Source organism: Parasteatoda tepidariorum, chromosome 1 (genome assembly GCF_982258835.1).
Source record: "Parasteatoda tepidariorum strain Cologne lab strain chromosome 1, Ptep-v5.0, whole genome shotgun sequence".
Lineage (NCBI taxonomy): Eukaryota > Metazoa > Arthropoda > Arachnida > Araneae > Theridiidae > Parasteatoda > Parasteatoda tepidariorum.
Genome location: NC_141755.1, coordinates 98,023,612 through 98,038,382, shown reverse-complemented (window position 1 = coordinate 98,038,382; position 14,771 = coordinate 98,023,612). Strand labels below are relative to the sequence as shown.

At 27.0% G+C, this 14,771-nt stretch overlaps 2 protein-coding genes across 2 annotated transcripts in view; both read right to left on the bottom strand.

Annotated features, from left to right (window-relative positions):
* Polr3B (RNA polymerase III subunit RpIII128) overlaps window positions 1-14,403 on the bottom strand; it is a 44,624-nt gene extending 30,221 nt beyond the window's left edge. The window contains exons 1-6 of the mRNA XM_016050188.4: window positions 13,872-14,403; window positions 12,802-12,891; window positions 8,642-8,706; window positions 7,725-7,800; window positions 5,242-5,342; window positions 1,105-1,314 (exon numbers count right to left, since the gene is read on the bottom strand). Of these exons, the coding sequence (XP_015905674.2) occupies window positions 1,105-1,314; window positions 5,242-5,342; window positions 7,725-7,800; window positions 8,642-8,706; window positions 12,802-12,891; window positions 13,872-13,940 (611 nt within the window). The 5' untranslated portion in view covers window positions 13,941-14,403. The remainder of the gene's footprint in view (window positions 1-1,104; window positions 1,315-5,241; window positions 5,343-7,724; window positions 7,801-8,641; window positions 8,707-12,801; window positions 12,892-13,871) is intronic.
* Window positions 1-14,771, bottom strand: part of LOC147816631 (uncharacterized) — a 232,610-nt gene that overhangs the window by 170,349 nt on the left and 47,490 nt on the right. The window lies entirely within an intron of this gene.

Genomic DNA, 14,771 nt, shown 5'->3' with positions numbered 1-14,771 from the left:
TTTGTAATCTTAGACGTAGAGCCCGAAGACTTTAGAAGTAGTTTAAAAACCTAAAAAATTAGTAAAATTGCCAATAAAAATAGCAAAAAAAAAAATGACTTTAAAAAAATCAATGATCCAATAATGAAATTTTAAAAAAAATGTGTAATTGAACAAGAATTTCAAAATGAAGCCATTTCTTTCCTAAAATTTGATACAATTGCATTAAAACATGGAAAAGTAATTTAAAAGATACTAAGATGAAATTTTCATAACTTCAAAAAAGTTCAACGTAAAAGTAACAAAATACTTTATTTTGTTAAATACCATAGCAGTATCCCAAAGAAATATTCTTAAATATGTTTTACAGAAAATAACCAGTATGGAGGAATATGCTTATTTTAATGCGAAAATGCACTTTTTCTGAAGGAACATACCTTCTTTTTTCAACAAATTCAGAGTTATAACTTCCATATTAACTAAAGGTAATATTTTGACCATATTTTTATCACGTATCTGGATTCGTCTAAAATGAAAGGTTCAGAGGTAAACAATTTACAAATTAGAATATTTTGAAAACAGTAATTTAGCTTCAACAACTGAAGCAAAATAATCAACATAATTTTGCTTTGAAGAGAATTTTTCATGACAATTTTTTTAAATGACAATATTTTTGCAGTTATTTGCTTTGAAGTAAAAATTGCAAATACATTATTATACAGAATATTTTTTTTTTTTTAAAAAATCAGCCTTGCAAAAAAATAGTGTCACACTTTGGCAAATTTTCATTTACTAACATACTTTCTACAAAATTGACATAATTTAAATTTTTTTTGAAGTAAATATTTCCGCATCGGAAGATAAAATTTGACAAAATGTTTGACACCGAGATAATAGAAACAGAAAAATGTTTTCAATACAGAGTGAAAATATATAGAAATTCAAACCTTTAAACATATTTCAAATAAATATAGTCTGCTTTAAAAGTCATTTTGACTAATTAAACAATTTTTTTAATAAATCTTTTGTTCGTTTTATTAATTTTTTTAAATGGTTGCTGCATTACACAAGCAATGTATAGTAAATGTTTGTTATAAAAAGAAACTGTTCAAATAAAATTATTACCTAGTAACATGACAAGTTATTAAACCTTTAGAATCCTTCTCAACTATCATTCGATTTTTAGAGAGCTGCTCGTGCATTAATATCACCTTTTCTGTCCCATTCACAATAAAGTAACCACCTGGATCTAAATGGCATTCATTCAGAGCAATTAGTTCATATTCAGTTTTTCCATAAAGTCTACACTTTGAGCTACGAAGCATAATCGGCATTCTAAGAGCAAAAAAGGATATATATATATATCTATAGCATAATAAATAAATACAAAAAAACATGAAGGAAATTAAGAAAAACAAGGGAAAAATTACAGAACAATGAAAAAATGGGGAAGGGGGAAAAATTATAATAAAAATAAAAAGAAACGGAGGAGGAAAAAAAAAATGTCGAAAAAAGGAAAAAAATAATTTTCCTGATTTTTTAAAAAAAATTTTGTCCTTTTTTTCGGAATTTTGTTTCCCCGGTTTCTTATTATTTTTATTAGAATTATTTTCCCTTTTTTCATTGTTCTGTAATTTTTCCCTTGTTTTCTCTATATTTTGAACTAATATATATATATATATATATATATATATATATATATATATATATATATATATATATATATATATATATATATATATATATATATGGATTAAAAACTAAACATATATCTCTAAATGTGTAAGTAAGTATAGTAAGTGAAAAAATATAAGAAAAAATGTATTGTTTTTTCATCAATTACTTTGCTGTACCAAATTTAACATTCCTACTTGGAGAATAATGATTGTCATTGAGCCTGTGGCAGAATTTTTTCTGACTTTCTGCGACAAACCTAATTAGAACCAATATCTTTCTGCAAGATATTTTAATCGTTATAAATGTATGTGTAATGAATTTATAATAATAGATGAAATTCGTGTTTATAAAATAAGTCTACATGCATAGAATAAAACTGTAATTTCATAATATAAGTTTACATTTCTTAATAAGTTTAAATTGTTTAAGTATAAATTTGTATAATCTTCGATAATAACGAAAAGTTATAAATGTATAGATCTGCAGACAAAAATGCTTACTAGAGCATAAATAAAGATTACCCAGAACCTGTAATAAGATAGAACTTATAGAAATAGCTAAGAATGGACAAAAAGATTAAATTTATAAAACAAGATAACTGAATTTGAAGTATCAGTTTAAAACAGTATGATTTAATGCTTCACTATAGTAGTTATATCAGGTACAAAAACAAATCAGGTGAAAAAATTAATATTGAAGTTGAGTAATCAAAATAATATTGACTATAACCGAATTCTAAAAGCAAAAAAATTAAAGCAATGTTTGTTTCAATTTTTTCTACATCTAATTAATTTTATCTAATTAATTAGATTCGATTAATATTGTACTGACTTATTGAAAGATTTTTTTTTAAAAAAAAAGGAGGTAAATAAAGCTTTTTTCGTGATCAGATTAAGTTCAGAACGAAAAAATTACACAGCGCTTGTGATTTCGCACTGTATTGTGTAAATATATATAGCACTGATTCCACACGAAGTATGCAGAAGCAGTTTCCGACTCAATATGCTCAAGTCTATTCAACATCTCGAAACGAAATAGTCTTTATCGAGTATTGAAACATCGGTATTAGAGCCATATTCATTGGATGCGATTTTTTTCGCATGCGTATGGAAACCTGTTTGAAAGTGACCAGTAAATATTTTTCACCAATCTGGTTTTCATTCGCATGCTAAAAAATCGTCTTTCAGGCTTTATTTCATTTATCGTTAGATTGCGTTTTTTTTTTTTTTTATCGACGATTTAATTCAAAGCATATAGGCATTTTTAGATGTTGCCGACTTCAATCTTATTTCTTTTTCGGAATGCCGCCTTTGTTAAATCAGTTTTCAAATTTTTTTAACTATTGTGGCTTCACAATTGCAACAAATAACCTTTTCGCTAGACATGATTTTTTTAAAAAAAGAATCTTTTTACGCATGAAATTTTCCACATAAGTGCAAAAAATATAAAATGCTCTGTTCTCATAAAAAAACACAAAGCAAATTACTGCGCCAGCGATAAGAGGCCGAAGTTGGCAAATTTCCAAAAATAGCTTAATAAAGGGGAAAAAAATTCTCCCCTTTTTATCCAGTAACTGTTTGTGTTGGAGATTAACGGAGAATTACGAGCGCTTTCTCCTACCGCGGTACGCTAGAAAAAAAATATATTTAAAACAATTCTGTAAGAAAAAAATTTTGCAGAACCATTATTGCTTCTGCAGAAATTTTTTGTTTCTGAAGAAAATGATTTTTTTTGTTGGTAAAACAGCTTCTGTTTCTGCAGAATTTATTTTGAGAACTTTTGTTTGTGGCAAACCAAAAATTTTTATTTCCCAAATAAAAAAAAACTTTCTGCAAGAACTCAATCGCTTTCTGCGACAATGTCGCTGTGTCGCCGTGTTTCTGCCACGGGGGTCATTGACTATAAAAGACAGAACTGCCATATTCATACCTGCCAACATTGGAGAAATAAAATAATGGAGATTTTACTAGCGACATTTTTAGGCTACGAGTAAAGTTTTGACACATCATGCATAATCATGCAAGTCAAAAAGAGAAATATTATAAGCACTTACATATAGCGAAGTAAAAAATATGTATATAAATCTTAATCTAAAGATAGTTTAGAAAATTATTTATAATTACTCAAACTATAAACACTCAACATGCTGCAGTACTGGCAAAAGCACCATCTGATCAGGAATAAGAGAAGTACTTTTGCCATCAGCAAATATTTTAAAGGCAAAATTTTTTGTTAAAAAAATCTCTTCAAACAAGAGAAATTTAAAAATATCATCGTAAAATACAGGAGTCTTCGTTAAAAAACAGAAGACTTGGCATGTATGCATATTTAATTTAATAATAAAACCTAATCCCAAGAAACTGATATTATTCAATTAAAAACTTCATTTGCTTCAAAAATATACAAATTGGAAATAACAATCGATATGTTTCAAGCGTTCAAAACAGGAGCCCATTTTTCAAGAATAGCCAGACCTGAATGAAAAGAAACCAAAATGATTTGTAATAATGTTACAACCTCTCCTTTTTTTTTCAAAATTTTTATTCACATTGGACAAATTTTGAAAATGAGAGCCTGTTTTTGAGCACTTGAAACACGCCAACTTTTAATTCCAATTTCTATTCTTTGAAGCAAAAGAAATTTTTAATCAAATAAGTATTAAAATAGCTTTTTGATTCCTTCCATTTTGAAAGAACTGATGTATGCAAAACAATCTAAACGTTGCTTTTTAGTCGTTTATTTTGCTTTTGAGTTATTGGTGCTAAACAGTAGTAATGAGTCATTTCAATAGGCAACTGTAAAAGACAAGGCAAAAAATAAGGCAACTAACTGTAACAATCGCCAAAAAACGACTAGAAAATTACAATGATTTATGACGACATAACGAATTAAGCATGTGAAAAAGTAATTAGCCCAATTTAAAATTCTTGTGTCATAATAACATATCAAAAATCTTCTTGCTTGAAAACTGAGTGAAAAAGACTAAAAATGGAAAACTACTAAGGAAATGGTCAGAAAATGATGTGAATTAAATATGGAGTAGTCATGAATAAAGCAAATCAAAAAGTGAATACTCAAATTCAAAATTCCAGTGTCAAAATAGCATTGCATTAAAAGTATCGGAATTTGAATGACCATGTAAAAATGACATAAAAAAGAAAAATAGCTAAAATAACTGCCGAGAAAATGATCAGAAATCAACAGGGATAAATGATTGGAATAGTCGAAAATTATTGAAATTTGTGAAAAATCACAGAAAAAAGATGGAAAAATGATCAAAAATCCAGGTCATCAAAAGTTACTAACAATTTTTAATACTGCGCTTCTCTGTAACTAATTGGTTTTTTCCTAGCAAAGCAATTTGCAACTTGCTAGTCGACGAAATTGTGCCTAGTTAATTTTAATTATTTTATTACAGATAAGTCAAAGGTAACACATTTATATCAAAATGTAGTAATGTTCACATTTTGGTGAAATTAAGGGGCAAACATTTACAGAGTTGTTACTAATTTCTATGAGTTCATTTATATGCAGATGATATATTGAGTTAAATAAAGACAAAATTTAAAAAGTAAAACACATTACTTTCCAATATTTACATCTTTTTTAATAGCTCTTCGTTGATTGTGAACAAATTCCACATCGACAGTGATGGGTGCACTGTAGGTTATATCTCGCAAACGGCACTGAAAATAAAATATATCAACAATATTAGGAAATAAAAAATTCAGACAAATAGTATTCACACAGAATATTTTCAATCAAACTATCATATCCTTGGAAAACAATCTTTTGAATGATGTCTAATTTTGACCATAAAAATATGATTGAAACTATTCAAGCTATAGAAATATGATATGATGGATTGAATTTATTTTATTCATAAGTTATTTTTACGAGCAGTGACTGGTAAGTATAACTTGTCACTGCCAGCATGTTTATAAAACACAAAGATGATAAGAAGAGGTATTCAAAACATTCAAGAGATATGCAGACTATATTTTAATATAAGAAGTCAGACACAAAAACATACTTTCTCTGAATAAGCATACCTTTTTTTCGACGGACACATATTTCTGACCTCCAAAACCTAAGGGGTAGCCGCAATCTGTGATGGTTCCAATAGTATGGTCAGGAGAGACCCCCAAAGTTTGGATCACTTAACATTAATTTTATTTTCTGCATATTTCCCTGTATCTCGAGAACTATTTTAGTGAATTGAAAAATTTCAGTAAATATTTTCTATTTTTGATTATCTTAATTAAAAATGGTCAAAAAACTTTTGAATTGTAGGGCGAAATTTTTTCCATCATTTTAAAGGAATTTTACAAGGCAAAATACAAAATTTGAGCAAAATCAGTTGAATAGTCCTGAGAAATCGAATTTTAAATATCTTACTATTTTTAAATTAAATTTCTCAGGAACTAGTCAACAGATATTGGTCAAATTTTGTATTTTGCCATGCAAAATTATCTTCTTTAAAATGATGCATAAAATTGCAGGGTTCATACAGAGATCTGAAGAAGAAATCCAAGGAGTATCCAAGGAGTTCAAAATTTTAAGGACTTATCAAAAATTTAAAAACTTTGTGTAAAAGATAGCTAGACAGTTTTTAATTAAAAAGCAGTTATTATAAGGAACTCGAAAAAATTTATATTTTGCATATTTTTTTTCTAGCCTTTTTGAAATATATTTTGACTTTGTCAAACTTCATCAAGAAAAATAAAGTTATCACTTTTACACATAAACACACTTTCCAGTTTCAAATATTTTAATAAATCTTGTTAAAGAACAGATGTTAAAGATTAACATAAAAACCTACCAATCTTATATTTTTAATTTGAATACATAAGAAAATCTAAGGCATTTTATACAAAAAAAAAAAAAAAAAAATCACAGTAAATTAAGTTTGCTTGTAACATGTAAAATTAAAATTATTTACTGTTATTTTTTTTTTCGTTTAAAGTTATTCTTAAACTATTAGATTTTGGCAGCTAAGTCATATAATTTAGTTTCCCTGCTTGGACAGCAAATTTATCAGCGAACTTAGTAAGTTCATCTATGCAACACAATAATCTAAGGCGTTTCTAAGGACTAACTTGGAAATCTAAGTAGTTCCAAGTACTCCTTGGAGACTTTTTTTATTTCCAAGGAGTTTCTAAGGAGTATAAGGAGTCTGTACGAATGTTGAAATTGTATACCTTACAATTAAAAAGTTTTTCGACCACTGTTAAACGAAATAATAAAAAATAATAAATATTTATTAAAAAATATTTTTTGCATTGCATTATATTTGAATTTTATAATTGAGAGCAAACATTTTTTAACTCGCTTAAAAAGTTCTCAAGATATAGTGAAATGCACAAAAAAGTAACATTAAGGGGTGCAAACCTTAGACTGCTCTCCTGACCAAACTATTGTGACCATATTTTCAAGAGTGGGCATACCCCCTATATTTTTGGGGTCAGATATCCGAATCCGTCAAAACAAATGGTATGTTTATTCAGAGAAAGTGCATTTTGGCGTTAGTCTGATTTCATAACTTTATCGTCTTTATTTATTAGTATATTTAAAGTCACTAGAGTCATTAAGATTGAGTCCTAGAACGTTAACAGTTGATCATTAGATCAAAAGTTATTCAGAATGGACCTTTTTTTTTTACACACTGTACATGTCTTCAAAATTTAAATCCATCGGTTGTCTCGACTAAACATTTCATTTCAAATCTATCCATTTAGTTCGTTACTTACTTGAAAAATAAATTCATCTTTATAAATTAAAGAACCATACTTAGGATGAAAGCAAATGATTATTTGGTGCTTTTTAAATAGTGAATTATAAGCTTACAATTACTTAGCTTTAAGATTCACTAGCATGAAAAATATATAAAAAGTTTAGAAACAAGAAATTTTGACCTGAAATGTGAAATACAACACAGATTTAGTTTTTCTGTAACATCTAAGCATGCCTTTTCCTTTTTAAAAAACTGTAAAAAATTGTTTGGTCAGGAAAAGTGGCTTTTATACATCAAAATCTTAAATTAATATGATAAAGATGTTAATACTCACTTCATGAGGAGTGGTCAAATTCATCATTTGATATCCCTCTTCAATTGTAGGATTTCCAACACTCACAGAAAGGTATCTTAATTAAACAGGAAAAAAAATGATAGAATTATTATTAATATTTCACGATTCTTTTGACCATTAATTAGACCTAGGCAAAAAAAAATTTAAAAGAAATCGGTGGTCATTTCACTCTTTTTTATTCATAGAAAATTAAAGATATTTCATGATTATTGAATGATAACATCAAAAGAAATAGTGGTTTAAGAAGGTTTTTCTTAAGACTCTTGTTATCGATTAACTCGTTTTCAATGGAAGAATGTTTGTCTTGAAAGCAGAAAAATGTCAAACACCTGCTTTCGGAGTGATTTTCTGAGAATTGAAAAAAAAATTCAGGTGCTATATTAGAATGAACAGTTTAACTCAGACGTTCTAATGGGCAATAATATAACATTGCATCAATTAAATGGCAAACGGAACTTCAGGTAGTTGTCATTATAACGGAAGGGGGAGTAGTCGTACTAAAGATATAGCTATACCTAGATATAGCTATACAAACGAAATATACTATATATCTTCTTCTGGATAAACTCAAGCAAGATGATGAAGTGAATTTAAACAAGAGGGCATTATAGAAATTAGATATGACACTATTTCATAGTGTGAAATTATGCCACCTTTAAAATATAGATTTCATCATTTTCACACAAAAAACTTAAGCAATAATAAAAACATACGTAGATTTAATCTAAACATTTCTTAGAATTAAAACGTTTAAAACAACAATCCAAAGCTTATATAGAATCATCACATTGCGAACATATTATTAACATATTTTCAGTCACACGAGACAACACATTTCATCCAAGATCACAATAAAATAATGACTAAATAGGAAAGAAATTAAAAAAATAAATTACTTTATATAATATGATGGGTCCACATCAGAAACAATTTTTTCGTTTGCTTGGACAATTTTTTTGATCTAAAAAGACAAAATTTGTATCAGTAAGTTTCTACTCTACAGGATATTTTGCTCTTATGAACTGGTGCAAAATGTCCTTCATTCTATTAGTTACACACACACACATATATATATAACGTCGTTGCCGAGTGGAAGGATAAAAACATGTCTTAGACAGGGAAGGAGGGAACAAAATTTATTTATTAATTATTAGACAGAGAGCAGTCATAAAAGTGGTCACGAAAAGTTGTGTTTCTTCATTATATGTTAGGAAAAATCTTGCAAAGTAAAACCATAAAATGTTTTAAATTTAGGAAAGAGGGAAATCTTAGTAATTGTAATTGGTTTATCAGATAGGTCAAGCGATTCCCACAGAGAGCAAAGGGGAAAATATCTTGCTTTTAATTAATGCATACTTGAGCCAAAAATAAATTTAAGGGCAGGATGTGAATTTAGAAGAGTGAGAAAGCGTTTTGATTAGAATAATAAAATAAAAGGGACAACTAGCACTTACTAAGACCCTTATAAACTTATAAATTCTCTTCATTCAAGTTTTGCATAATAAAACTTATATGCTCCAAGTGGTATTAGAATCTAATTAAAATTGATTTTTATTTGAATTTTTAAAACATAAATCTTGAATAAGGAATTTGAGAAAAGACTTTTGCACACCAGTGTATATGGGTGATTCTTTTTAAACATGACATTTTGGACCAAAAAATTTCTTCAAATTTAGTCTTCAAAATAATCTATAATTTTTTTTGTATACTTCTTTAGTTACATTTATTAATATCTTACAGACAGCAGTGTAGTTTATTGACATTTGCTCGCGAAAAAAAATAAAATAGAAATTCACCAAATCTTGAATGCCAGGAAAATGACATATTAGCTTAGAAGTTTAAAAAACAGTCATTTTAAGTTAACAGTAAGTAATTCAACTTAAGCCTTTTTGTTATATAGACCATAAATTGCTTAAATTAATTCTTTTTATCCACTGTAGAAAGAATCAAAAAAATTTTTTGTTGCTGCTATGTACAGAATAAAATTGTGTATTATAATCAATAAATAAATAACTTTGATTACATCCAACCATATAACAATCATATATAAACTTGGTATTAGGTTAGTATTTGCTTTTCCTCCTTACAGTATTAGCAGTAAAAAAAAATTCTGGTAACACTTCAATGTCCTGGAATTCATAAGCCAGGAAAATGACAGCCAGGATAATGACAAATTCGCATATAACTTTTACATATTTTATAGCGTATAACTTGACTCTAATTTAATATTTTAGCCTAAGACGTTTACATTCTTCAGAAAATAACAGGATTTCTTAAAATAACTCAGATAAATCTATGTAGTTTATGTTATCAATGATTTCGAGAAGCCAGGAGAGTGACAACACAAAAACCTACTCATCGTGAAAAATTTTTTGAAATAGATTTTGAACCAGAAAATTGGTTCTTTATTCATGCAACAAGACATGTTCAGATAGGAGGGTATCTAATCAATCTATTAACATAAGATATTGATTGCTGGCTCTATCTATTTTGGTTATAAACCACTAAATAAAAGTAGCCAGGAAAATGACACATTTTCTTGGGACAAACAAATTATTGACAGAAAAAAATTTCTTAAATGAAGTCTTTGTAAATAATACCCTCTGCGTATATTCTAGAAATGCTTACACTGGTTGAGATTAAAAAAAATTAGACATTAAAAAATTTATGGGAAGTTTTGAAGCTAGTTATTATTGGAAACATTGTTTGGGACATGCCAGGAAAATGACATTTTGAAGTTCAATTAAATATTTTAACAATACAAAACAGTCAATGCTAGAGCAAAGTCATTTTAAAATGCTAACAGCAATGCAATTTATAATTTTTTTTAAAAAAAAGTTCTTAAAAAAATGATAAAATACATTCTATGATTCAGGGTTGGGTTTTTGACGTCAAAAAGTAGTTTTTGACATGACAAGGGTATAATACTGGTTTAAACCGTCAAAAACCCGTCAAAAATGTCAAAAACTAAAGTTTGCCCAAAAAATATATAAACTTCAAAACTACCAACAGTTGCCATGCATTATATTGAAATTTAATTATACTATAGGTAATCAGCAGGTTTTAAAATATTTTTTAATTAAAATTAAGGTAAAATAACAGATTTAAAATCTCAGAAATTTATACTCAAATGCATGTGCAGAAAAATTTTGCACAAATTTTTTTTAAATATTTATATTTTGAAAAAAAAAATTTTTTTTTTTGATACTTAAGAAAATTAAAAGTTTATTACTATGCATTTTTGACATATAAGGAACATATAACTAATATTTATAAGGAACTTACAAGTTATGTTGTATAAATACAAACTTGATACAAGTGTATGAAAAAATTTTTTAATGTTATACCGAATATCTTTATTATCCAGTATGTTAATTTGAATTTAAAAGTAGTTATATTTGTGAATAATGATAAATATAATTCATATTGTTTATTATATTTATTTATAATTATTACACTTACCTATCATTTTAAAACAATTTTTACCTCTTAATTTTTTTCCCCCACTTGTATTAAGAATACAAATAATGCATATCTTGAAAGCAAGAAGTAATTATTCAACAGCTGAATATTTAGATATTCAACAAAACTATGTATATAGTATTCAGCAAAATGAAATTCACAAGTATTTGGATAAACTAAATTTTCAGCATAGTAAATGAATAGGCTGAATATACTGTAAACCGACACTAATTACTCTTTGTATTTAACAGAAATCACTTAAATTTGTATTGTCTTATGTTAAAAAGATTATTAAGAAGATTTAAGAGAATATTAAAAAGATTTTTCTTTAAAAGATGTCTAATGTACAAAACTGCTAATGTTTATCTTTAAAAATGTCTAATTTTTAGTATAATCTATACTATACACTAAATTTGGTTATAAATAAATTTCTTAATAATATCACTGCAGATTTTCAATAACACATGAAAATGAATACATAATATTACAAAAGATGTGAGCTTTCAAAAGTACAAAATTTTGGTTACTATTCAAAATATAAGTGTTTCTTCAAAATTTTAAATTTATTTTTTCTAGAACATATTTAGAAACACTATCCTTTATAAAAAATATATAAATTTTATGTATTAATTAAATTTCACATATGAATATAGGTTTTTGACATTTTCGACATTTTTGACAGTGAGGTTTTTGACGTGACGGTTTAAACCATGGTTTAAACTGTCAAAAACTGTCACATGTCAAAAACCTACCAACCCTGCTATGATTACATGAAATTAAAATTGCAGCATAACATGGTATCAAGAAGAAAAAGAAGAGCGAATTCCTACGTAGTTGGTGAAACATTTAAATGTCCACCTAAGTATCTTTCAAGCCTACGCACTTCCTCAGAAAGTCTGATGTAAGTTAACTGCCATTTAAATCAAATCAAGAAGTTTGCACTTCATCAGTTCGGTCAGGAAAATATCCCTTCAGGCAGATGAGATGTTGTTCCTTCTTATAAATGTACTGGATGAGCAACGCGTTTCAAGTTGCTGCATGCCTGTACTCGCTGTCATCCACTAAGTCCAGTCGATACAATTATTAATGCAGATTGCATCAGTCAGCTAATTTTTTTTTACCACTTCATGTATAGGTTTTAAATATTTTACAAAAAAAAAAATTATACTATGTAATATTTAGTCCCATCTATTTAGGACTGCAAGACTTATAAAAAACTAAATAATCTCAAAAATTTTAAAATAATTAAACTATTTCAGTTATTCAAACTGATTGTATTTAATTAACTTAAATGATAAGTATTACCTAATTAAATAAGTAAAGTGAAGAACCAAAGAATGAGATAGCATATATATAATGTTATAATAGAACATAATATAATTTGGCAATAGAAAAATAAAATATAGTGGTTGTCATGATTAATTAAACACAAAAAATTTAAATATAATATGTAAACATATTACCCTTTAAAAATTCTCATGACACTCAGTCAAAATTTACATTTCGAGTACACATTTATAATTTTTTTTTTTTTTAATTAAGTGGTCTTCTTAAAAGATTAAAACAAAAATTAAATAATGATCAAACAACTTACCCCAACATTGATAAAATGATCAAATGAATCAATATGTTGTTTAACTAAGCCTTTGGTTTTCAAAAATGCTGCCACTAATTTTCCTTTATCCTTAAAAAAAAAAAAAAAATTTAAACAGAGGATGGTTTTAAAAGAATTATCAGCAATTTTTCTTTATGCAAAAATTAACTAAAATTGCATCATTTCTCAAATGCAGAATTAAAATAAAGTATAAACACTTAAAAGTGAAATAAAATATTCTTAAATTTTATTCTAAGTCTCCTCAAGGTTGCTACAATAAATAGAGAAGTAGATATTTCATTTAAATTAGAAGAATTAAGGAAACTATCTAGTGTAGGTTGTAGGCACAATCCTGACAGATAAATCAGCTTTTTTCTTAATGAAAGAGCAAAAATACTAAACAGCTAATTCTGAAGAGCATAAAAATTTTATTTTCTAAAACTTTTGGACAAGAAATTTGGCAGTAAAAATTGTGATTTCTTTGTTAAAAACAAAATCTTAAACTTGAATGCAAATATAACTACAGCAACTACACATATCCAACAATTTAATAAGTTTGTTTAATGCTTATTATTATTTTTTTATTCTTATTACATTTGTAATTTTAGGAATAAAAAAACATATGCTTATTAAGATATAATTATTATGTTTTAATTAAAAAAATTATTTTTTTTTTCAATTGTTTGATTCACATGGTACGATATAAAAAAAATTAGTTTATTATTTAGATTGAATTTAATTTTTAGCTATTTAACAAAGTACTTAAAATTAGCCGTTTTCAAGCACCATAAACAATTGCAGCAACATTGTTATTAAATATATTACTCTCAGTTGACAAAAATAAGCAAACATTATTATCATTTATTAATTTTGTAAATATATTGTGAAATTTCTAGCTCGGGTTTTTCCACTACTTATTTATTATTATTTTTTTTTCTTTTGAGACTAAAAACAAAAAATAAATAAAAACTTTAAAAGTCAAAGATATGTGTAAACAAAATTTCAACTTGTAATTGCAAATTCAAAAAACAAGGTGTTTTTAAATAGCAAATAACAATAAAATTACTTACTTCAATAGTTTTAATAGGAGCTGCTAATTCGTTAGGAGTTAAATTATCGAAACCCAAGTAATCTGCCATTATTGAAAGAAAACAAATGCACGTTTTTCTTGCTGTTTACAATCGGCAGAGGAGGCAATTGAAAATAGAGATGAAATGAACTTTCCGCATCAGCGCATATTGATATTCTGGTATTATTAACAGTGTTGCGATAAAAAACTATTCATAAAAGATAATGCAGATTTAGGCTCAACCGACAGAAAAATTTTATGCTGGTTTCTTTCGACTAATTTTTATTTTTCGCAACTTTTTATTGTGTACAACTAACAATAATCAAAATTCAGTGCTTTGATAAAAATGTGTTTAGAGCTCGCATGGAAAATTTGATAATGAATAATAAACTAATGACAACGATTTATTTTCTAATTTTTAGATAAGGTTTTTAATAAATTTAACACTTTTCGAAATTTTGAGACTCAATGAGAATCGTTTTAAAAACTTAAATTTTTGTGAACAATACTTAAACGTTGCGCGCGCCACCGTGCTACAATTCGCGATCGCAACACTCGAATACGCCATCTGGGGAGAGACCGGTTTCATGCTTTCAGCCCTTCTCCCTTCCCTCTCCTCCTCTTTTCAGTTGTATAGGAATGTACTACGATATTTTACCTTTTCTTAATATTTTTCCTTTTTATTTAATCAAAATATTTTTTAAAATTTCCATGATACTTTTCTTTAGAACTATGTTTAATGCAGTTTTCAGTTTCATATAGTGTTTCAAGTTGAAAGATTTTAAACTATATGAAAATCAAGAGAGAAACTAACGTACTTCCTTCCTCTATGACTTTCCACACGCTAATGGGGAAAGCATGTGAAGTGTTGCCATAGGAAAAGAGTTCTGCTCTACGCCAC